Source organism: Haliotis asinina, chromosome 5 (genome assembly GCF_037392515.1).
Source record: "Haliotis asinina isolate JCU_RB_2024 chromosome 5, JCU_Hal_asi_v2, whole genome shotgun sequence".
Taxonomy (NCBI): Eukaryota; Metazoa; Mollusca; class Gastropoda; order Lepetellida; family Haliotidae; genus Haliotis; species Haliotis asinina.
The window spans coordinates 16614372-16641003 of NC_090284.1; the positions used below are offsets into that span (position 1 = coordinate 16614372).

The 26632-nt window shown below is 40.7% G+C and overlaps 1 protein-coding gene and 1 long non-coding RNA gene across 5 annotated transcripts in view; both read right to left on the minus strand.

Annotated features, from left to right (window-relative positions):
• LOC137283747 (uncharacterized) overlaps positions 1 to 26632 on the minus strand; it is a 702566-nt gene that overhangs the window by 312222 nt on the left and 363712 nt on the right. The window lies entirely within an intron of this gene.
• On the minus strand, positions 7314 to 20310 carry LOC137284744 (spore coat protein SP65-like). 4 transcript variants are annotated; one of them, XM_067816676.1, is made up of 5 exons: positions 20288 to 20310; positions 12343 to 12390; positions 11413 to 11828; positions 10819 to 10908; positions 7314 to 9299 (listed from the first exon to the last, which is right to left on the minus strand). In XM_067816676.1, the coding sequence occupies exons 2-5, from the start codon at positions 12362 to 12364 to the stop codon at positions 9072 to 9074; spliced, it is 756 nt and encodes a 251-aa protein (XP_067672777.1). In that variant the 5' UTR covers positions 12365 to 12390; positions 20288 to 20310; the 3' UTR covers positions 7314 to 9071. The 4 variants fall into 4 exon arrangements, with proteins under 4 accessions (XP_067672777.1, XP_067672778.1, XP_067672776.1 ...); XM_067816677.1 differs by having other exon boundaries at positions 20283 to 20302; XM_067816675.1 differs by lacking the exon at positions 20288 to 20310 and adding an exon at positions 12771 to 12897.

Consider the following 26632-nt stretch of genomic DNA (forward strand, 5'->3'; position numbering starts at 1 on the left):
GTTCATGCCATCATCTGTCGCTTGTGTAATTTGACGGTGAAGTCCTTCCTTCTGGTTCACTGGAATGAGTTATACGAAAACTGTCCGCTGCTGCTGACGTTGGTGTAGAAGTTCCTCGCTTTCTCTCTCAATGAAGATATACTGCATCTCAACTGTACCTCTCTGGAGAAAGGCCAAGCTCCAAACACTGTGTTAGGGATGCGCTGTAATGATTCTGGTGAATTGAGAACAGGAGGCATGACTTGTAAGTACGGGCTGGAGGTCTTTACTGATGCTGTGGTGGAGTTTGAGCTGTCACTGGCGTGATGATCGCAGCATCCAAGCTCCCGGCAGCCTGATGACCTCTGCTGTTTCCTCCACTTGGCTCGGCGGTTTTGGAACCAGACCTGCAAAATCATCAGCTGGTGGTTGAGTCAAACAGTCATGACGTCTACAATACATGAGACATCATAATTATTAAAACAGCATCAATAATGACAATAGATTCGATCTAACGTCAGATTATGCAGAAACAATTTTGTAGATATTAAGTCGTTCACAGGTCACGAGGTGGACATAGTACCCCTTATCATGGTCCAATACGCATGCTTCAAACAGTTCAAAATTAACAATGAGGTGTTCGGTAAGATAAATACGTATGTAGTTCACTGATCTCCTCGGGCCCAGGGAACATAAACAAACATCGAGGGTACATGAAGCCATAGGCCCTGTGGGACCAATGAACTACAGTCTTAGCGAATCAGAAAACGATATGTATGTGTGAGGTAAGATAAGTATTTATGTAAGTTCTTGCTCCACTTGCAATTTGTGACTATATGCCGATACAAAGTATTCATGATACCCAAAGGTTTAAAGTGTTCGCGATGAAAGCATGGGCTCTGTTTCCATAATGGGTACAATGTTTACTATTCAACGCACATTTCTCATATTACCGCGGCAATTTATTTACACCATGAAACAATCCCAAAACAAAAGTCACTCCATGGCATCAATAACAAGTAACTTCAGTTACGTTACAGTTATTGAGGAACGTAGGCATACGAATTCGCATGGTTTCAAATTGGTTATAAAGATCCTGAACCGAGTACTGACCTGCACTCTAGCCTCTGTCAGTTCCATCCTGTATGCTAGGGCTTCACGCATGAAGATGTCGGGGTAATGAGTCACCCTGAAGGCTCGCTCCAGTTCCTCCAACTGCCACGCGCTGAAGTTGGTCCTCATCCTGGCGCGGTGTTGGGTGAGAGGCGGACCAGCATCTGCAGCAGCGACGTTCAACGCTGATGCATCTGTGAGTAAAAGAGTGTTGTTTTATGACGCACACAGAAGAACTGCGTCAACAAAAGTCAACGGCGAAAAACACCAATGCGGAGATGGTGCGATCGGACACTTTCAGCAATGGCCACGTATTCCCTGTTTAATTGACCACGTGCCTTTGACCTCATCCTTCGTCTTCCTGTCATGGAACTCCCCAAATTGAAGGTAAGTTCAACACCATCCCCTTTGTAATGTCCTCTATAACAAAACTTTATTACATCTTTCGGGTATATATAAATATAGAGTCATCTCTTTTTGCATGAAGATTGGGTAAAACACTGTAAGTTATTTCAAGAAACCAACAAATCCAGGGACAACAGCAAATGTCCTCAATTAACAAGTGCAATGAAAGTATTTTCAGAATTCCACAAGGTGACTTCTCATTACAGTATTAGCACGACACTTTCTATAGATTCCTAATTAAAAATCAAGATGTTAAAGTTAGAATATCCTGAGGCCACGAATATGTTTCAAGGTTTCGTCCGCACAACACCCATGCTCGTATTTTTTACCAAAGCAATCGGCGTCCGAGATCTGCAATGCCTTCAGGGTCAGTTCAAACGTGAAAAGGACGGTGGGGTGACCTTGCGGTTAAAGCGTACGCTCGTCACCGGTCTCGATTTTCTGAGGCTCGTTCATGGTGCCCCTACCTTAGACATTACTGGACTATTGCTGAAACGGCGTAAAACGATATGCACACGCACGTGAAGCCTGATGTACCTTGAAAACTGTTGAAAGTTTAACTGTGTTAAATGTTAACTCATTTTCTAGGTCCCCTAAACATGGGATTATTCTTGAACTGATACGGCTGACCCTTATTCTTATCTTCTTCCAAAAGTAACTTAATTACACAAAATCATTTGGCATTTTGATAGGGACAAAGACATTTGAAGGTTTGAAATCTTTCAATAACAATAACCAAATCTAGTTCCACAGCTATGGCCCTAACGGGAGATTTGAGAAAATTTGCCCAAACTTTAAAACATTTTCTGAAACTTCTCTGCAATAGGCAAAATTTTTACGAAGTATTCATTTTGGTATTTAACTTTGGTTAAAATTTGGCATTATTATATTAGGATGCCCTCTGAACTAGTGTCTTAAACGTTTATCCGTTTGATGCAAAATGATTATTTGCATGTGTGGCACTTTCTAACGTCAAGGATGATGATTATTATTATTATTCATATAAAGAGGACGATATGGACTAAAGCTGAGGGACATTTTTCCCTTCTTCCTGTAAGAGGACGATGTTAAATGAGAAGGTTTCTTTCACATTTCACGGTTTAGGACTCCTGCCAAAAGGACGGCTGATCTGACAGTAAGCCTGATGGATAACTTGTTGACTATTTGTTTGGAGTCTTTACGACATTTCCAAAACATAGCAACAAGAGTCAGTTGCAACTCATAGCATAGTCATAGCAACCCATTTTCAGTATATATCTTTTCAGCTCTGTCTTGCATTAACAATATGTAAGTACCGAATTCAACAACTTCTTGTTATAATTATTATTGTAATTATCGTTTTTATTGGAATTTTAATATGATTTCTAGGCAATAGTTTCATCTGAGAATAGCGCTTATCATGTCCGATGATATGTTCTGGTATTATTACAATGTAATCGTGACGGCGCGGAACTTTGCTGACGATAGTTTTACGGCAGTGCATCTGACACAGTCCTTATTAAGCTGAGACATTTCTGAATAACAGACACAAACATAAGAAGTGTTGCGTATCAGTCAGAATATGTAATCAAGCAATGCGTGTCTTGGAGATATCACTGAATTTGAAACTTGGTATTTCAAATGTTCCGGCCTATCAAATCTACAGGAAACAATCACACAACGTGCTATTTTACTTGGACCTGTTCCAGTCATTTCTTAGATTGGGAAGGAATGTTTAAAATGTACAGCAAAATAAAACACCACATATCTGCTAATACGGCAGTGGGTGGACGTTGTTCCATCTATAGATGTATTCAAATCATCAATATGTACAATGACCAATCAGATGCAGTGAAACGCAGAATATAATGTCCAATTCTACATTGTCGTCTATTACACAACCCACTGATCATGTGGAAGTCAAGACGATGTTTAACATTAATTTTACTGATAAATAATTCAACACAATAATAATTCAAAACCAAACTTCATAAAAACGTGCAACTCAGCAAGGCACATCAAAAAGAAATACCTTAGAATTCTCGAATAATGGTACCATATTAAAGATGCGACTAGTTGTGATCTATTTCAATATATTTATAACAAGAGTTATACCTCTTTCTTCAGTTTCCTCGGAATTCCACAATCATGTATCACATTTTTAACACTTCATTCCAAACTTATCACACACCTCTACACAGTTCCGAACAACAACATCACCATCACCACCACCACCACCACCATCATCATCATCATCATCATCATCATCAACAACAACAACAACAACAACAACAACAACAACAGCAATGAATATCTGAATGTCATCTCACCATTTTTTACTGATGCTTCCAGACAATGATCAGTGGCGTTGTCCGTTCTTCCCTCAAACGATTTGCCCAAAATTCGATCAATTCCGAAACTTAAAGAAGCCGACTCAACAAACTTTCTATCGGTCATCCTCTGGTATGAGAACATATGAGACTGACTTCTCTTTCAGTCTCCAGTTATACACATCCGGAGCGCCGTTACCATGTTTGCAAGACGTCATGCATCTTAAACAAACCTCTACCTGGAATCACAACATTAATTCGCCGCGGTTCATGAGATTAATTTCATCAATTTCATTTAGGTCAATTTTGTTATTTAATTTCACTTCTCCGTTAATGTTCATATGATTTTATATGCAAACACGAGCAGTCTCGGCTGGTCACGTGGTCTTTGGAGAGAGCCTACCTTTGGTCAAGTTCCCACCGGGGTCCCATTCATCTTCATCTTCTCGCCACTAAGGAACTGGGCAATGTTGACACGGGCTATGCAGTGCCACGTACTAATTAAGACGGCCCGGTACTGCTGTTGACTTATGATCAGCTAATACGACAAACATCTGAATTATTAGATAAGCATGGGAAAATTGCTTCCTAATTTCACCTGCAGTTGCCGCTTTTACGAGATTCATTATACTAGAGATACGGACATTGAAGACAATCAAATAAGCACCAAATCCGGCGTGTGTGATTTTTTCGAATTAGTTCAGGAGAGATTATATTTTGGCATATTGATGTTTCGAAGCCTGCAACCACACTATCAGTTAACCCCGCATTAGAATGCAATTACAAGAGCCCGGACGCATGAAACGGATGCATATCTCGGAATTACTCCGTCATGTTTTGAAAAAAATGGAATGAAAATATTGACATAATGCCGACCTTTCATCTAACTGGCATTTCGTCACTTGTGGCTTGGAGTTGCCTCGATCTGAGGATTGGAGAGCATTATTCTCAGGATTTAGGAGCATTGTGTAAGGATTTAAGATCAGATTTCCGTGACTCAGGGCGTGAGAGGTTTCTGTTTGTATGTTTCTCTGCATGGATTATAGGTTCGAATCTCATGTCATGCTTTTAGGTTGGTATGTATATAACCGTGCTTTTCCCCAAACTGTAAACGTCTGAAACATCATGACTATACACTTTCATAGATCGGGAATACATTTGACGTAATATCGGGTGCATAATCTAAACACTGAGAGACCGGGACTCGCTGAGTCGTAATGAAATGATAAAAGGTTCTATTTTAGCTGCATGTATACGAAATGAAATTGTTACGGTTCAAAGTCAAATGCCATTATGATTTGATTATGATGAGAAGAGTTAATGGTCAGGGTAGGTAACTGTGGTCGACCCGTGAAGATCCAGGTAAGAATTGACCTTCAGCCACCAATGCTTGTCGGAAGAGGCGACTAACAGGATTGTATGGTCAAGATAGCTGACTTGGGTGACACATGTCATCGTAACCCAAATGCGTAAAGACCTCATCCAGGGTTTAGTGATTAAAGGGTTGACCTTTGAGCGGAAGGTCGGGGTTCGATCCCCATCAGTGTCAAACCAAAAGCCTGTAAAATATGGTAAAATATGTTGTTCCCTGCCTATCGTTCGGCATTAGTGGGTAAAACAAGGACTGGTCGTTTCAGAGTCAGTATAATGTATCTGAGTGGAGTGTTTATGCTTAACTGTAGCATGGTATGACAGTGAGCTAACACAATAAAAACCATAAAAACAGCTTATACCTTGTCTAGTACAAGCAGCCACACAACTTTGCACGTCGTCATATGAGCGAAATATTCTTAAGTGTGACGTTAAACCCTTTTTAACCTCACCAGTTACGTAGATCCAAGATCATGCTGTTGATCATTGAATTAAAGTTACTGCCACGTTACCTTTAAACTAACCTTTACTCATATACAACCTCCAAAGCATGAATTTTGAGCAAATGTTCGCCATCGGACAGGCCCATCCGTGAGGTCGTTTAAATTTTGAAATTTCGAACAAAGGCTCTTTTTAAAAAAACAACCATATACTCATGACAGTGGCATTATGAATTTTGTCAAATGTCTTATCAAAAACTGGACTATACTGTGTCTGAACTTCTAAACATTTTTGGTTTCCGTGTTTAGGTAGTATTTTCTTCATGCCTACGTGTCACGTGTTTTCGACAGAATTCAACCACCTAGCATATGCATGGAGATTTTAATGTTGCGATCCTGATAAAAGCGTCTTTAAAATCCACTCTTACAGAGTGAATCAGTATAATCATCAGTATCATTGCACAAGTGTACTAGTACAGTTAGTTCCCCTTGACTATTGTCAGCGCAGGGGGTGTGCATGAGATAGGGGACTTCTCACACAGGATGCATCTAAAGTGTTAAGGTTTCTGCAAGGTAAAGCGAGCTTACAGAGCACAAATTGTGCCAGTTATATTTTGATGACAATTAATTTACAATTAATGTCAGATAAAAAATTGTACAGACAAGGGTTGCTTATGGATGACAACGTTGAAAAAACAACACAGAAATTGACATTCGTAAAACGTATCTTTTAGCTTAGTTACTAACTTTAAAGATATCATTCAAACAGTCCACACATGACTCAAAATTTGGAATATTGGATTTACAAAAATGATAAAATGCAAATGATGAAGCCAAGTAGGAAACAGATGAAGAAAGAGAAATTAAGGGAAAAAGTGACAATTTATTTCATTCCTTTGGAAAGTTTCATCTGTATGCAGTGGCAATGCCTAGCGATATGCTCGCAAAATGTAATATCCCACACTGCTTTTGAATGGTATATTATCGTTTCACGTGATCCTTTTTCGCACGTTTATTTATTTTACTTAAAACAAGAGAACTAACGAGAACAGATTTAACAGGTAATTTCAGGTGCACCCCTCCTTGTTAATTAATATTAAACCTTAAGTCTAAACTAACAGATCACATCCACTTTGGTTGATGAACTTGGTGCGTCCAGTTGTTGCCATTGTTAGGAATGGCTGGACAAGACAAAACGGTGAAAGATACTGTAATCTCGCCGACAATACTGTATTGTGCATTCCCATACCCCAGCTGGGGATGAATTCTGATCTGGAATAACTAATACAGTGCACATTTCCAGTCCGGTATCCATTTAATGTGTCCACGCCGTGATACTACTGGAAATATGTTAAAAGCGACCTAAAACTAAATTTAAATTCTCTCTCTCTCTCCACAAAAAAAAGAGTTAAAAAAGAGATAAAAGAGTTAATGGTGAGGATGAGGGTTATCTCGCGGTCCTATGGAACTGCGGGAATAATACTGCTACCAATACACATTGTACCCATATGGAGCATAGAACCCGGATCTACGTCGTGACGAGCGAACGCTTTAACCACTAGGCTACCCCAAATCCCCTCGTCGGTTTAAGGCCAGTGCAAAGGGTCTTAGTGAACCAAAACAATATCTTGACCGTTTGAATCTGTTCGATTTCCGCAATAAATGTTTGCTCCACTCATACGACAAAAGAAAAATAGACTGTTCCAATATTTATTTCAAACAAACAATATACATGAAGATGTACACTCTAAAAAGTATCACAATTGAAGAGGACGGACGTCAGAACGTGAATACACGCATACAGTACATTCAATACATACACACAAAAGAAAGTATACACTGAATTGACGACTAACAGCGAAAAGAGAAATCATGATTGTAGCGATTTAGTTTTCAGTAACAATGACATCGTTTGTACTTTTGTGTCAAATCCTTTTCTCCAGTGTGTACTTTCTTTTGTCGAGCAGTATATACCACATGCCTACAGTGACGTAAAACCATCATGTGTAAAATTGGGCGGCTATTTACACGTGAATAACACTAATACTGAAAAACATATGGTCACAATTTGTGTTTGTTAGAAAACATCAAATTTCAAATTCATGCCGGTATTTATTTTCAGTGTAGTTAACACCCGAAATCACTGTTGGTGTTTGAGGGCCAGCAATGTGTAAATCAGAGAACATTTTCAAACGGTAGTTTCATAGTAATATCCAAACGGTAACAGTTATCTCCCTTCTGTCTCCGTGACGAGTTGTCGTGGGCAACAACTTTCACTTCAAATGACGTCATAGGGACGACTAACAAGAATTAGTTCATTAAGAGTTAACGCTTGGAAATTAAAATGAAATTTAAAGTGACAAATGTTGATAAACTTTCAACCGCCTTACATAAGACGTTTCATAACATATAAGATAACTGGTGAAATTTTATCCTGTGACGACTATTTCTTAGCTTTGTGTGTAAACTGCATGTTTTTGGGTTTTTTTTGTTTGTCTAGCTACTTTCATATATACAAACCTAATTTTATATTCCTGATAACAAAAGCTAACGTAAGTTAGTTGTAAGTCGATATTAAAATATCCTAAATTCATATTTTAATATCGTTCAGAGGACAAGTGTCATGGAGCCCGTTTAATGAAATAATCATTCTTCAGTTACCGGATATTCAATACTTAAACAAACAGAGATGTAACGCTTTGATTCTGTGAATAGGCCCAGGGTCCCGATCCACTGAGCATTCGTAGAGCTACGACATTCGTAAACCTACGATATACTATATATAGAGTTACGACATTTCGTAACGTTACGAAAGATTTCTGGATCTGCTGCACCCCACAACTGTTATTACAACTGTTATCACAATCACACTTTGCTAAGATGGCCAGGAGATGGGACTTATTTAGGCTATCAAACACAATAAAAACAAAATATTGAATATCGTAACCGCTGAACTATTTACAAAAGTAAGATTTTCCAAGAGTCTATCATTTTAAGGACATCCTCAAACATAGATTAATACACGCTTAGATTCTCATAAAATATATGTGATAATCACAGAATTCTTTTCAGCGAGCCCATGCTCTTGTCATTTCAAAGAAATCCATACAACTTATTCGCTTAACAACGAGATCAACGCGGAAATCATAAACAGATACGACTAAACAACAGCAATTATTTTGAAGTTTGAATTTTTTGAAAATTAATATAAAATGTATCTTTGGATATTTTGACAAACTTAAATTTAGTTTGGAATAGACCATCACAGGGAAACTGCATGATTCAAAGTTATAGAATCGGGAAGTGTTTACCAATTACAAACCAGACTGAAAAAATGACACAAAGAACAATAACCATTCACATTTCGAAAAGCAAAAACCAAACAATTTTTCGAACATATGTTTTGGAAATTATGCCACATTGTACACCCAGGGCCTGGTTATCAACTGTAATTTTAATTCCTGATCAGTGACACGGCAATTACTGCAAGCGAAAGGTACGTCCAACCAATGTGAGGAGAGACTGTCATCCCCGAGCTGTTTAAGATGGCTGTATTGTTGTTACAGTAGGCGGTGTTGCAGCACGATTCCACCGTTTGGCTGTTGAGTGCCATGTAATTACAGTTTGTGCTAGAGCACGACAGCGTGTAGGTCTGGGGGTTAGTGCTCTTGTCCAACTGAAGCTGAAATTGACAACATGTATGTAGCGCGTTTTTTTTTTGTATTTTTTTGTTGGTGTTTTTAAACACCGCATTCAGCAGTATTACATTTATGAAGATAAATAGTACCTGGGCCAGGCAAACTAGTGATTGACATCATGACCATCAATCTATGCAAAATACGGCAAATATTCAACAACTATACACTGCTTTGCAGTATACAGTAGTACATGGATATAGCGAACAAATTTAAATGCCCCATCAATTGTCCTTTGTAATATCATTAAAATTATACGCGAATAACGAACTCGTGAGTAGCGAATTAACAGCTATAGCGAACTGATGTATTACCCTCAAAACCCAATTAACGACGCGATTAGCGAACTCACTCAGTGACAGCTCAGCCACTTAGCCGTTGTTGGTGGCGAATCACCACTGTTTGATGGTCACTAATTAACAATTCAAACATAGTATGTTTGAAAGCTTGACTGTATACAGGTCTTCAGTTCACTCTCGTCTCTATGGCAGCCAAACGTAAAGCTATCACCTTTGACACAAAGCTTCAGAAAATTCAGATGTTGATTCAGGTGTAAAATCAAAGACAAACATAGATTTCGGCTTTGGCATTCCAAAATCCACTCTCAGTTCCATAAAAGAATCGCGAATCTGTTCTTCTCTCTACACAATTGGGTATTGGAATCCCGTTGCCCAAATCGTCCTTAGTTTTAAAGTGATCGAAGTCTGTCATTTAACATTAGCTTAAGTTCGCCACAGAGGTACGATCGTTTCGTGAAACGTTCCATTGTATGATTTGCGGGAACAATAGGTCGCACCACGCCCCTGAAATCGGAGTAATTATAGCAAATTTTGGATTTGAAGCGGATTCTTGTAGTAGCAAGACACGAAAGCCTGAGCAGGCAATCCCGTTATCTATTACCAGTGAGTGAGTATGGTTCTAGCAATATCCCAGCAAAAGCACGTCGGGGGACACCAGAAATGGGCGTTTAATATGTAAACGATTATAATAACAGTACAACAGTTACCACATATATCCTCCAAAATCAGTTTCCATATAATATATCTCTGAATAAAATTGTAATATCACATGATGTTCACAGGTTAGCATGTTCTGCTACACAACTGACATCCATCACAAACACATGACAAACCAAATCAATTGTAGTGAATTACCGATTAATATGAAGACATTGTCATTGTCATCAGAATCTCCCGCCACTGTTCCTGTTTTGACAATTGTTCATTCTTCCTACAAATAGCGATACATAATCTGTTAAATCAATTCCAATTGGGGATAACGTGCACTAAGTCAAGAACGTCAAGGGCCATAACTCGTATCACGGTTTCCGCTTTCGAACTTTAGCCATTGATGGCCTGAAAACACGTACCAACTTTGCTTTCCCTGTCTATAAGGAAAATTGTCCCCATTATCTCGGACGGACGGAGGGAACGACGGAGCTCAAACCTATACCCCTCTGCCACTTGGTGACGAGGGATAAGAACACCGCGCGTTAATGTTTCATACCTTGCAGGCAGTCCCCGAGCATGTCCCATTGGCTGCGGTTACGTTGACAGGGCAGCCATCCCCAGTACAAGTACTGTTAAAACATTCAACCTGCCAAACAAATAATGTAACGTTGACGTCGGTATTGCATTATCATTTCTGGATAGCTGTCACAACAGTTTTGAAAAGAAATTGTAATTCCTGGGTTGTGTGCGCGGGGTGAGTGAGTGAGTTTAGTTTGTGTCGCACACAGCAATATTCTAGCTATATGACCGCTGTCTGTAAATACTCTGGACTAGACAGTCCAGTAATCACCAGCATGTGTATCGATCTACACAATTGGGATTCGATGACATGTGTCAACCAAGTCATCGAGCCTGGCCACCCGATCCAGCTGGTCGCCACAAGTATGGGTTACTGAAGATCTTGCTAACACGCAGTGATACACCTGTTTCATTAGATACAGACAACATAAATTATGTCTCAAATTAGTAATGTAGTCCACAATCACTGCCCGAATAAATTTCTATTTAATTCTACCAGAAGCTATGGATGCAATTCTGATGTGTGGAACTCGGACCCTGATATAAAATAAATTCATCATAGGAGCCTCACCGAAGCCTGAGTCGATGTTGAAGCGGCAGTTGACGATGTGGCCCCACCGGAGGCAGTTGACGAGGTAGCCCCACCGGCGGCGGTTGACGATGTGGCCCCACCGGCGGCAGTTGACGAGGTAGCCCCACCGGCGGCAGTTGATGAGGTAGTGCCACCGGCGGCAGTGGATGATGTGACTCCACCGCCGGCAGTTGAGGAGGTGGCCCCACTAGTGCTGGTTGACGCGGTCGACCCAGCAGTCGTAGCTGAAGTTGATGTTGTATCAGTCGCTGAAGTAGTTTCAGATGTGGTGGCAGCGGTCGTCGTCGAATCTGTGGTATCAGTTGATGTCATCGGTGAAGTGGAATCTGTTGTACTTGAGTCAGTGGTAGAGCTCGTGCACCGTCCATAGCCGAGGCAGAGTAATAACACGGCAACTACAGAACAAATGTACGAATATTTCTTATTTCCTACATTTTACATCGAGCTCAAGCGACTTGGTTAGAGATGGGCAAAGAATGTTTCCGGGTTTTCATATTCCAGATGTCATAAACGTATTTAAGAAATAGGTTTGGCTACTCAGTTTGCCGGACAATGAAGTGTCTCTTGATTCTAAACAAACCTGCAGATCCTCACCTGTCAGCTCTTACAGTAAACAACTTTCGCTGCTCTAGAGATATAGAATCCACATCCCATAGCAATCATTGGCTCTATAAAACCCGCCTAAATATACGTTTGCGAGATGAGCTTCAACTGACATCCTTATTTGAACCTTAACACTTCCATTTTCACGTTCCAAAGAATATGTTCACATCATTATCTCATTATTATCCAGGGTAATGATAATCAGATCGTGCGGTTTGATCAGGATCAGTATGTAGCCTGGGAATATAAATATTATCATTATTATCATTATCATTGCTTACCTTAGGTCATCTGAAACATACCCACCTGAAAGGTATCTCACTTCCATTGTTCCTATTTGGTTCAGCCGCTATCCTGCAATAGTCAACGAACTATAAATGAAAATGGCATATTAAAAACAAGATCTGAAGCAACCGAAAAAAACACAGAATTGTTGGTGAAACTGACGGAAAGCTACCAAAGTTGATGAAGCTAAAAAGAGGCATAAAAATACACTTTCAAGAAACACCAACGCTTCATACAACACAATCCTGCAAGAGTTCTTCCGAAAAGTAGCTTTTCCTCAACAAATCATCCTATGCACAGGACATCAGAGACCAATTGAAAGGTATACGTGTATCTCTGATGACATGGATTACATAGTGCGTCATACTACCGATAAGGTTTGGTTAATAATAATAAACTCATGGAAATCAAATCCACCCCCAAGAGATTACATTGACGCATTCTCATACCTATATTCTTGTGAGGCACAAAGCAGATGGTCACGATCTGTTATATAGTAGTAATGCTTTGGCCTCCATGGAGACAAGAAAACATGACCTATCTCAGGAAGGTCGAGTCACCGAAAATCTGGGGTGTGGTATAATACGTTAAACACCAGCTTTCCGAAGACGGGGTGGGATTCAAGCGTTTGTTCATTGGCTGTTGATCTTTAAAATAAGCAAATTCATTGCTTGAAATATGACCTTACCACGTGATGTTTCTCTGAAGTTGGTGATAGGCTTAATCGACCTGATTGCGTCCAAGCATGCACATACAATGTTTAAATGATGACTCATGGACGCTTAGTAGAATTGCACCTTCTTAGTATCACATGGTAACTCAAGAATGCCCCCGGATGTAATAGGAGCGCGGGAAATATTGAATATTTATCGGCTAAGCAGCTGGTGGTCTGAAAAGACGAGACAATATGTCAACCCGGTCTCGTTCTGCAGAGCGTGGAGTCGCAGCCTGGTGATTAAAGCGTTCTCTCGTCATGACCCAGGTTTGATTCACCGCATGGGTACAAACAGATAATACTCGGATATTGTGAAAAGCTGCGCAAAACAAAACCCATGCGCTGCACAAACGTGTTTTTTTACTCATTTTGACAACTTGGTTTCGCTCGCATGACCGTTTCTCAACTGAGACATCAAAGTTTCGTTTCTATCCATACAACCTTCTGCAGTCAGGCCAACATTTGACTTTCATGCTAATAACTATTTGTCGACACATTCAGACACATATGCATCATTTTCGCATAATATGCATCTCTCTCTACACATCCAGACACATATGGACCATTTTCACACTTATGCCTCTGTCTACACAGACGTTTTCATATATACGCTTCTCTCTATACATTAAGACACATACGGATCGTTTTCATATATACGCCTCTCTTTATACATTTAAACACATATGGACCGTTTTCATATATACGCCTCTCTCTACAAATTCAGACACATATCGATAATTTTACACACACGCCTCTCTCTACACATTTGGACACATAGGGACCATCTTCACGTACACCTCTCTCTCCTCACATTCAGACACATGTATCATTTTCACATATAAACGTCTCTTTCTATACATTCAGACACATATGGGTCACTTTCACATATACTAACAGACATCGTAAGAGACGATTATAAGAAATGGATGAAATGAGATTCCTGCAGCAAATTGATTTACAACACTTATATACTGTTTTGATTATCACGTGCATCAAACTACGTCTAACCTCCTCTTCAGTGAGGGTCAAATTTCTGGCTCAGAGCTGTTGAACATTTGGTGATTTAAGTAATTACTATATTGCTTATTTAAAACTATAATAAAATCGCTATTGTGGGTTGACCAGTTGGTTGAAGTGCAAGTGAGTGAGTGCAATATTGCAATATTGCAAGTGCAATATTTGGCTTAGATACCACAAAGTTTATTCTATTGGAACCATTGCAGTGGGCATATCCAGAAATGCATACAGTAAAACATTGTCGATTAATAAAATACATGTTTCACCGGGAAATTACTCCGAAACTAAGATTACTGTATATTTAACTAACTGATTCACGCGTTATAATTTTTTGGAACACAGGAGACGAAATAATCGTAAAATGAAGGAACGTTTTTGCACGATAAATGTCGTGCTTGGAGTAAACGTACTTGTGACCCATTAGGTGTCTGAGACCAATCCCAGCTTTACGATAAAGACCCCACTGTCAAAAACACTGACGCACTCACTGACATAAATCGAAAGGGCCTAAAACCACCCTCTCTCCCCTCCCACACACACCCATCATAAAGTCCATCATAAATTCTCAAAAGAGAATTCTATAGCCAGTTACTCCAACCTTTAATGCATGAATATATGAATGTGACAATGTTAGACCTTGAATTCTATAACCAGTTATTCCAACCTTGAATGTATGCATATATGAATGTGACAATATTAGAACTTGAATTCTGTAACCATGACCTGTAACCTTAAATGCATGACTAAATGAATGTGACAATAGTTCATGCATACATTCTTATCAATGCTTCCTCCGTTCACGTCATTCCCTATTGATCCTTTCAGCAGCCTGTTTGTTCAATACTTGACTATGACGGGTGGCGGAGTCACGGCATGGTAACGAAGCGATTGCAACACAACCACATGACACTCGTGTCCTTTTCGATGGTTGCATAAACGCCTTTCCCGGGAATCAATGTTTCAGTATAACAGACCGATGTGTAGTTAACCTTCATATATTACCAAACAATAAAATACCGTAAGCATGATTCTCTCTGCTACGATCTAAAGAAGTGGGTGATTGTGAAGAGATCCCCGTGATTTCGAGGACTCTGTCCTGCATAAAATCACACGATAATGGTATTATTGAAGAAAGCAAAAACACGTTTGTGTGACGTATTTACTAAGTAGTATTTTGTCTTTTGTTGTGTATATATATATTTCTATGGATCTGTTAGAGGATAAGATTTATACTTCCAGCTCCACAACCACAGAAACAATCGTTGAAGACCGTAGCTTTGTTGTGTCACCTTTTCATCAACTCATTGGCTAAACATGCAGTTGCCCACGAGTTTGGTAATGAAACCTGACAGATTAAGTATGTTGTTGCACTCGGTCCTTCGTGATCAGGTGTTGGAAACAATGCTAGTTCATCATGAAAGTTGTCAGATTAACTACGTATTACAATCTTGTCCACCACGATCAGCTAGTTCATCATGAAACTTGTCGCATTAACTCTGTAGTTCGACTTAGCTCCATCACGATCAGCTGTTGGAATCATAAGTCCATAAGCTAGTTCATCATGAAACTTGTCGCATTAACTCTGTAGTTCAACTTAGCTCCATCACGATCAGCTGTTGGAATCATAAGTCCATAAGCTAGTTCATCATGAAACTTGTCGCATTAACTCTGTAGTTCAACTTAGCTCCATCACGATCAGCTGTTGGAATCATAAGTCCATAAGCTGGTTCATCATGAAACTTGTTGCATTAACTCTGTAGTTCAACTTAGCTCCATCACGATCAGCTGTTGGAATCCATAAGTCCATAAGCTAGTTCATTATTAACTCTGTAGTTCAACTTAGTCCACCATGAATACCTCTTGAAAAATGGGTTAGTTCAAGATAAATCATTTCACGTTTCTCAGCTCACTATTTCTGGTAGTTAAATACAAACACAAACTGTGACCAATATAATGCCCCAAAATAGCACCCTATTTTGACTTTCACCATACGTTTCCTTGTTTGTTGGGACGATCACTTTCCTTTGCATATGTTGCGGTGGGGTAGCCTAATGGTTAAAGTGTCCGCTCGTCACGCTGAAGATCCGGGTTCGACTCCCCACATGATTACAATGTGTGAGGTCCATTCTGCCGTGATATTCCTGGAACATTGCCGTGATATTCCTGGAACATTGCTGCAAGGGGCGTAAAACCATACTGTCTCACTTACCCCGTCTTTGTTACGGTCGATGTCGAAAGGGGCGGGGTACCCATATATTTCACGCCTGATATGACTGTAAAATAATAAGTCATACACACATGTTCATGGTTTATGACGGTGTATGGTACATAATATTATATACGATGATGGTTTGCTTGCAGTCAGTAGTGGCATGGCTACGTTCGTAAGTACTTACTTTAGCAGGAAATGTGTGCGAATGGAGAGCGCTCCCGGACGGGCGGGACCTATTGCCCTTCCATGAACACCACCTGCTGTCATCACTGATATAGGAAACTATGTCTGATGGTCAAGACACCGTGTGCCTAATGTGCTTTTATATTAATGACTTAAGGGAAGGTCTTTGTAAATTTTCTAGATAGACAGCATCCGGTATTTTTGTGCGCACACTCGAACGTGCACGGCAAAATTTTACGTGCCGGAGGGAGATCGATTTTCAATATGATTTTTTCATGAATTCGACATTTAAGTTTCAAAGCATTTGAATCATGTCTGAATTGACGGGTGTGGTTGTTGTTGTTGTTGCGAACGACACATGTAGGTCATTTCAGTCATGTCTAGTCATGTACAATGTAACTTTGAGGGGGTACTCCCTTCTGAAGGACAGTCACAAAGAAGCTATTGCAAACTATCTTATGTACAAGGCACACCTTGTTGTGGAATAAAGGGTTTCGCATAACTTGAATAACACACAGGGACTTGTATCGCTTAGAAACAGCGCTCGAAAGACATATATGTGTATAGACCCTACCCTAGTACTATATAAAAGGACCTTTTATATAGTACTAGGGAAGGGTCTATACATCTATATGTCTTTCGAACGCCGTTTCAAAGCGATACAAGCCCCTGTGGAATAACAGATATATTCTGTTTCACATCGTCGTGGTTGTGGAACATAAAGGAAAGATTTTGATCATGTTGTACGAGCAAAGGGCGTCGACGGTTGCGGAGAAATATCAAATGGCATGCTGTACCATTGAACCTTCTTACAAGGGTCATTTTGTCGAGTCATCTGTCCCTCAATGAGAAAAAAACTGATGTGAAAACTACTGAGAAAAAGTTAGAAAGACAACATTTTTTTTAAAAGTTGATAATAGACACCGATTAAACGAACACTATAATTTAAAGTTTCATTGTTCATTGGGACATTCATGTGTTGTCCTTTGTTGGAGAGAACGAAATAAAGAAAATATTATGACATGAAATGAAGAAATAATGTTTAGACCTTACTTAATTGACCGCTGAGAGGTGTTTTCCTCCTTGGGAGAGATCATTACACACTTGAAAGAATGAAAATAGATATTTTATGTTTTAATTTATTTCATGGCTTATCATCTCAGTCTGGTATTTCCTGTAGTGCAGGCTGTTCAGATAATTGACGTTTGTGGGGTTTAACATCATGAAGAAATCATTAAAAGATGTACTTGTTGTCACCTTGCTTGGTGTTTGGCATCAGGACGATACAACAGGATCTGGTTAGTCCGGATTCAGCAGAAAGGTTGGATGTGCTACATTCATGAGTGAGTAAGTACAGTTTTACATTGGTTTGGGTTATATTCTTGCTATATCATGGTGGCAATAGAAATGGACTTCAGCGAGACTGGCGTACGCTTACACCAATACCGTTGCCACGATGGACTTGTGCATGGCATGTCAGTGGACTAGAAAATAGAATCGGAGTAATGTCAGATAAGCATATGCAGTAACTCCACCATCTTCGTACACGTCATAAGTGAGTGAGTGAGTTTAGTTTCACGCCGCACTCAGCAATATTCCAGCTATATGGCGGCAGGTCTGTGAATAATCGAGTCTGGGTCAGACAATCCAGTGATTAACAACATGAGCATCGATCTGCGTAATTCGGAACCGATGACATGTGTCCACCAAGTCAGCGAGCCTGACCACCCGATCCCGTTATATATGAATGCGACATAGTCGCCTTTTATTGCAAGAGTGGGTTGCTGAAGGCCTCTTCCACCCTGGATCTTCATGATAAAACGAGTGAGAGAAAGCATGAGCAACAGCATGTGCCATTAATACCATGATGGCACGATGGCAATCGGCCGGGACCAGTCGTCATATTCTGCAACAGACTTTGAGGTACATGGGACATAATCTGACAGCAATTCCTAACAGGACTGTTTTGGGGGCTTTTATGGATTCTTTTCCTTTTCTTTTCATGTAACACTCGGAAATATACCAGATATGTGGCGGCGCTCTGTAAATGATTGAGTCTAGAGAAAACAATCTAGTGACTGACAGTATGAGCATCGAACTATTCATCTGAGATACGAAGACAATATCTTAACATAGCCACCAAGCCTGGCCACCCGATCCAGTTTCTTGCCTGCCTCTTACGACAGACATATGTTGAATATCAACCCGGATCCAGGAGAGGTTTGTAAATTATGCGCTTGAGTAATTTATTACCATACACCAGCTGCCTGGCCGATCAGAAACGTGATTCAACATGCCAGTTCCGCGAATCATTTAATACATCGTGTGACCTTCAAAATATAACGTGATTGCGAAATGCAACTGATTTCCGAGAAATGATCCGGGGCCTGACCACTATTTGTATGAAAAACAGCCATTCAAAAGCGTCAAATACCTGCCACCCCTATGGACGATTCTATCCATTTCCAAGAAATAATCGAAAGACGCCTGATAGAAAGACCGCCTGACAGCGGAAAATTATAATATTTGAGAAATCGAAAAAACGGTTGATTAAAAATAATATTATAACTGGAAAATACCTTTATAAATAAATGAAACGCGTTTAGAAATTGATTTGTAGTGATAAGCAAATAGTATGCCTATAACGATTGTTTATTAGGATTGGATGCATGGCTTGATAAGTGTAAGGATACGAGATGTGTTACCACTAGATTCTGGTTTGGGGGTGTATGAGTATGAAACCAAACTTGATACAATACACCAGAAAATAGACGAAATTCGCCTCATAAAAGACGCCTGCTGCTAGTCGACAACAAATCCGTTCGGCTTATTCTAGAGTCGTGGGAAAATGTCTCATTTAAATCCAAAGTCGACTTTAGCTCGACATCAACAGATGATAACAACCAGAATTACATACACCATGGTCTACAACAAGATGAAGGTACCATCACGCAGGGGCTCTTCTGCCCTTTGTTACAAAATGTTTCTTAAGATAGACAACATACTTCAGGCCTACTTTTACTAATCGCTAAGGTCGTTAGTCACTATAAACACGACTTTAATAAAAGTTGCATCGTGAAAGGAGCACCTTATCTTTACCAGGGGGGACAATTTAGCGAGTTACGGGTGTCATTTTGTAGCACCTGGTGTCATTACTATTGGATAGTGATTCGTTCAACGTTTATGATTACTTGTCCGTGTTAAGCTCTGTTATTTAAAATGTATCCATTCTACTGCTGGCTTTCTTATGCAATACCCTTGTACGTATACATACATAATCAAATACGTAACAGGTTTCAAGCAATAACAGGTGAATATTATCCCAGTACTAAACATAACATTCAGTGAGAAAGTTTTGTTTTAAACCGCCTTTAGCAAAATCTCAGCAATGTGACTTCGAAGGAAGCCATAAAAGCAAATCATCAAAAGAAAGTATGTCTAAATTCAAAAGTGGAAATAGATAATATGAATGAGGGCAACTGAAAATAACAGAACTTGAAACAAAGTCCTACTGACTCAAAGCCTTTACGGGAAACCTAGCATAATACAAGTAAATTAACACATCTGTAATGTACTGGCGGAGATATTTATCAAAAAAAGCGCAAATAATCTGCCCTTGCTTTTTAAGAACGTCCACAATTCCGACTACATTTTTACGTACGTGTTTCAAGTAGTATAAAAACCAGTACCGACACAAGAAAGGCTTTCTGTGATCTTTTCTATATGTGTATTAGTGAGTGTCTTCCCATGTCATGTTAATGGAAAATGTGTTAATGTATTAAGTGAATTTTCTATAAATTATTCGTCGACAAATGTAATATTGCCTGGACCTACCGTACCAGATAGATGACTGTGTATTTCCGTTGCACCACCTCTCGCCATCCTCTTGTTGCATCACCCCTCCCTACTCTGTACCAACCCTCCCTAGCCTGCACTACCCATCCATACCTTGCACCACCCTTCGCTACCCTGCACCAAACCTAACAACCCTGCACCATCTCTCCCTACCCTGCACCACATTACCCTGCAAAACTCTTCCCTACTCTGTACCACCCGCCGCAACCCTGCACCAGCACTGACTACCATGCACCAATCCTCCTTATCCTGCACGACCCCTCCTTACTCCCACCATCCCTTTCCACAATGTACCACCCAATCCTATGTATGCTACACCACTCCTCCCTGCATCCCTCTTACTACCAACGCCCCTCCCTATCATACACCGGGCCTCCCTGCACCCCTCACAACCACCACTACCACACCTCCCTATCATGCACCAGGCCACCCTGCAACACAACCCTCTCTATCACTACCAGCACCCCTCCCTACCATGCACCATGCCTCCATGCACCCCTCACAGTCACCACCACCACCACCCCTCCCTACCATGCACCAGGCCTCCCTGCACCCCTCACAACCACCACCACCACCCCTCCCTATCATGCACCAGGCCTCCCTGCACCCCTCACAAACACCACCACCACCACCCCTTCCTATCATGCCCCTGCACCCCTCACAACCACCACCACCACCCCTCCCTGCCATGCACCAGGCCTCCCTGCATCCCTCTCTACCACCACCCCTCCCTACCATGCATCCAGCTTCCCTGCACCCCTTTCTCCCACATTTTCCAGATATTTCTACTGGCCTTGACCCCATCCCTCCAACCACCCTTCACCCTTCCCTTCTCCAGTTACCCACTTTTGCCTTCCTGATATGACTCCGCCTGCCGCACCCACCGTGACTCATTTCCTTCCCACGTGGTGAATGTCACGCTGTCCACAGGATGTGTTAACCAACCTTGGGGTATCCAGGATTAGCCCACTGCACTGCGGGTTCGCTGATAATAGTATATTAACCACAGCGTTTTATCTGTCTGTTGCTGTATAAAAACTGTTCAGGTGTTCAGGACATATGTTTGATAAACTCTCCAAGGGCTCCGGATATCAGGGATAAAGGTTTCTATCTCCCTTTTTAGATGTTTGATACTGTTTGATTTGTTACAGTGGCTCGTGGATGAATATTTTCAAAATGAATTATGACTATGTTTACTTGATGCAGAGCACTCTAGGACCGATTGAGGGTAGGCAGTAGTGGTGCAGGGCAGGAAGGACTGGTGACGGGTAGGGATGGGTGGGGCAGGGTGGAGAGGAGTAATGAAAGGTAGGGTAGGGTGGTACAGGATGGGGAGGGGTGTTGAGAGGTAGGGAAGGGGGGGTAGTGCAGGGCGGGGAGGAGTGGTGAGAGGTAGGGAGGGGTTGTGCAAGTTGGGGAGGAGTGGTGAGAGGTAGGGAGTAGTTGTGCAAGTTGGGGAGGAGTGGTGAGAGGTAGGGAGGGGTTGGGCATGGTGGGGTGGAGTGGTGAGAGGTGTGGAGGGGTTGTGTGTTTTCTCGAAGACCTTGTTTCATCGCTGTTTCGATAGTGATTAATTACACGTATTTCTTGTATTTCCAGAACCGTACTGTGAATGGAGACTGGAGAAAGAAATTCTGCATTGTGTGAATGAATTACAGCCCTGATGTTCAAGCAACATCAAATGTTTTTCACAAGGTTTTCCTCGTGGGTTTAAGCCTCTTCTAGAAGTAACGTATGAAGTAGGATATGGAAATACGTAACGTGTAAAAAGCAATATGATTCTTGTTGGGAGATACGCAGGAAGTAACATGTGTAGTGACTGCCTTTGCTAAGATGAACCTCTGTAGTGACTGACCTTCGTATGATGAACCTGTGTAGTGATCTGACCTTCGTATGATGAACCTGTGTAGTGATCTGACCTTCGTATGATGAACCTGTGTAGTGACTGACCTTCCTAAGATTAGCCTGTGTCGTGACTGACCATGCTAAGATGAACCTATGTTGTGTCTGACCTTCCTAAGATGAGCATATGCGTTGACTGAGCCTCCTTAGATGAGTATATATACTGACCGAACGTTCTAGAACGAACCCATGTTGTTACGGTGTAACAGACCTTGGTACAGAAAGAGGACAGGTTTGGCGACGAAAAGGGGATGATGTGGGCTACAATCTCCCATATCAGTTACACACAGCGTGGTACACACGGCAAGTCAACGTCAAAGCACTACACACCCTACCACTACCGCCACACACCCTTTCCATAATGTAACAAGCACACGTCATTTCTAAACATGACAACGCCTGCCCATCACACGGTAAAACTGACTACAACATTTTGAAGAACAACCAGATCCAAGTACTGCCGTGCCCTTCAAGTCCTAAAGCCCCCAGTCCATTTACTGAATGTTCTTGATCAACGTCACGTTAACAGTCACAGAGAACCACGGGTGGCACAAGCACTCCAGGACCAGTGGTTGAACATTCCCAGAGGGAATAGTCCCCGAATATCCGTGATCAGATCGGTTCCATGGAGCGACTATGTCGAACAGTTCTGGACTCTGGACAAGAAACTGAGAACCGAGGCCATCATGGTGCCCTAATGAACTTCGGTCGGTCGGTCGGTCGGTCTCTCTCTTTCTCTCTCTCTCTCTCTCTCTCTCTCTTTCACACACACACACAGAGACAGAGATTCATAATATATTCTCTTTACTAACGCATTGGCAGTAATATTTATGGGCAGAAATTGAACGCACACACATCAGGTGCATGGATGTGTGTAATTTGTGGATACCAATTACTACATAATGTGTGAACAGACGAGAGTCTTTGACGTCATATATTATGTTTGAAGTAACACACAAACATGAAGCTGAAAGGTAATACGCAATATCAGGGACTACGATTAATACTTCTTCTGTGACACTGTTTGCGATTAACATACGCCGTGTCCTATTTATTCACTTCTGTAAATGAAGTCACACAAAAATCGATTAATACAATAATACTACAATTATCTTTTTCTCCCCAAACACAGTTTGCTTTACAGAATGCAATTATACATTGACCCACTTTAGATGTATGTGTGAATTGGCGTCGGTACGACGCTAAGAGGTATTTTTTATCTGTAATAAGGTTTAGAAACAGGCATCCTCAGGTTCCGGTTGCATTTGGAAAAATAGAATATTATAACAAATATTCCCGCTTCAAGGAAGAAGTCTTGTTTTCCTAATTCGTCAATAACAGCAACATGAAAGTGTGTTTAGCTTGTTCAGTGCTGTTGTGGACAAACCGTAGTGCGAAACCAGGGTTAACTGGGAGAGAAGGGCGTAATTAAGTCTGCATGTCTGATATCATCAGTCGAAGAACAATGCCTACCGGTAGTGTTGATTTTACAGTTTTTATTGATCAGTGCTAGCACGGTAGACTAGATGGAGGTGGTGTTCACGGTCGCCTGCGTTCTGACCTTCTGTTTAATGCCTTCTCATGTGTGCTACATGGTTTCCAGCATTCTTTGTATCACGTAGTTGGTCTAGAACATGTCAACTCCTAGAACCTGTCACATGAATTTCTCATTAAAGAACCCCGCTGTGATAACTGTGAGCAATTTCGTCAAAATCGTTTACAGTGGGCAGGGAACAACAGAAAGGTATAGACAACGAACATTTCAGTCGTAATCACTGTAATCACTGTCTTGATTCCAGAGTTGAAACTGAAGAATTAACTGAACTGTTTGCGAAACCGTCAAAAGGCAGAGAAATGTGTTGCAATTTAACTGTGTTGTACGTAATTAACCACGTTCGCGAACCAATACAAGGATACTACTGTGTCTGTACAAAATGTAGAGGTATTTCAGCTTCTCTGGTAAAATAAACATGAGCAGTGAGTATAAACAGTGGTCGTTACTCCACAAGAAGTGGGCCTATACAAGGGTAAAAAGCTAATCACAAACAAGGCTGTTGCTTTTGTTTTGTTTTGGGGGGGTTGTTTTGTTTACTTTTTTGTTGGTTTGATTTGGTATTTTATTTGTTATATATTGGTTCCTTTCTAGGTGTTCTTTTGGCGGGGTGTAGCTGTTTTTAGTTGTAGTTTATTTGTTTGTTTTCTGGGGGTTTCTTCGGGGGGAGGGAGGACTTTAGGGTTTTGATTTGCGAGGGAAGGGGTGACGATTGAATGTCATCTTAGATGAGCGTCAAGGCACCAGCTCCTATTATATACACAATCAAGAAGAGAGAGAGAGGAGAGAGAGAGAGAGAGAGAGAGAGAGAGAGAGGTACAAAATTGATTCTTAGTGCGCATACAATACATAAATATCATGGGTAAGTATATATTAGTGAAGTCTATAGCAAAATATATAGAGAGAACCGTATACCAATTTCGGGTTTAAATATTTTTTCGCCATTGCGACACCACAACACATTGATTGGAATTGTATCTGGTGGCCTGACGTCTTAAATATCACATTAACATAATACACTACACGTGGGTATTAACTTCTTTATTCCTCCGCCCTCCAATTGCCTTGTAAAACGAGAATATTGTTTGGGGTTTGGGGTCTCAATTAACCATTTGTGCCAAACAGGTAACTTAAACCAGACTTCATTGTCACGTGATCGTGCAACCGAATCTGGAATGAGTATATTACCTATTGTAACGCTCAAGAACCGATTAAGTCTATATGTGCATATCTAAGCAGCTGCCCAAGCAGGGTGGTGTGTTAACTGCATGCAATGTCATTTACGTGACAACCACTGCCTTGCACAATACACCATTGTTCACGTTCATGAAGATCTATATATATAGTCTGGTTCATAATTATTGAGAATTTTTCTTCTTACTTTGAGCTATCCTAACACCTCAACTGATTCACTGATACTTAAAACTAAGTAATGGTATAAGGGAGGTAACTCATCTTGGCCTACTGAGTATAGTACAATTAGAGTTACCTCCCCTGAATTTGTAGCAGACGTCATTTCCCTCAGCACTGTCAACAATGTCTGCTGAAGATAAAAGAAGGTTGATTTTTGAGTTGTGTAATCAAGGAATTGATGATGTAAATACATTGGCAGAGAGAACAGGAACTCCTCTTTCTACTGTGTATAGGATTAGGAAGAATTTTAAAGAGGGAAAGGATTTTGGGCACCAGAAAGGAGCTGGGAGACCCAGAAAATTGGACTTCTCAGATCGCGTCCGGCTGGGAATTTTAGCGTCTAAAAAGCAAAGGGCAAGCATCTCCAACATCAGGTATGAAATGATAGAAAGGGGATCAACAGTTGTATCAAAATCTACATTTAGAAGAAATTTGATTGATCTTGGATGGGAGAAAAAGACTGGAATTCCTTCTCCTCTCATGAAACAAGAACATAAAGACAGGCGTGTTGAGTGGTGTTTGGCACATGAAAACTTTGACTGGGAAAATGTGATTTTTACTGATGAAAGCTCAATATGAGTATATCCCAATAATGTGAAAATATGGACAAAGTCTGCGTCAGCACCGTTGTATCGACGACCTAAATACAGCCCAAAGTTTCATGTATGGGGAGGGATATCCTTATTAGGAACGATCCCGCTGTGTGTGTTTGAGGGAAATCTGACAAGTCTGCGCCACACTAACATATTAGATAATTTTCTCCTTCCAAGTGCACATGTGTTTTATGGAAATGACTGGATTTTGCAGCAAGATAATGATCCTAAACACACCGCAAAACATGCCATGCAGTGGTTTCAGGAGAAAAATGTGACTGCATTACCATTTCCTGCATATAGTCCAGACTTAAATCCCATTGAGAACATTTGGGGGATGATGAAGGAATGTGTGAATCGAAAGGGGTTGACAAAAATTGAAGACATGAAGAGAGAAGTGGTCCGATACTGGGACAGCATAACCCACGAGACACTAACCTCTCTGATAGGAAGTATGCCTACCCGTCTTAGACTGTGCCGTGAAGCTCAAGGAGACTTGATAAAATATTAAATTGTTACCTACACAACATGAAAAGGTCAGTTCACTTTCACAATACATTCAATTTTATCTGATTTGTTCTCGTTTAATAATATGAAATGCTTTAGCTATTCTCAATAATTTTGAACCATACTGTATATATTAATTCCAACAGTATAATCACTAGTAATTATCACCACATACCTCTGCTTCACAAATACAACTCTAAACTTACTCATCAGTTAATTTGCAATCTGACAACGGGGTGTAAACATACAAATGGACACGAGGGAGTGAGTTTATGCTTGGCAATATTCCAGCAATATCTTACTGGGCAACACCAGAAATGGGCTTCACACACTGTACTCATGTGGGGAGTGGAACCCGGGTC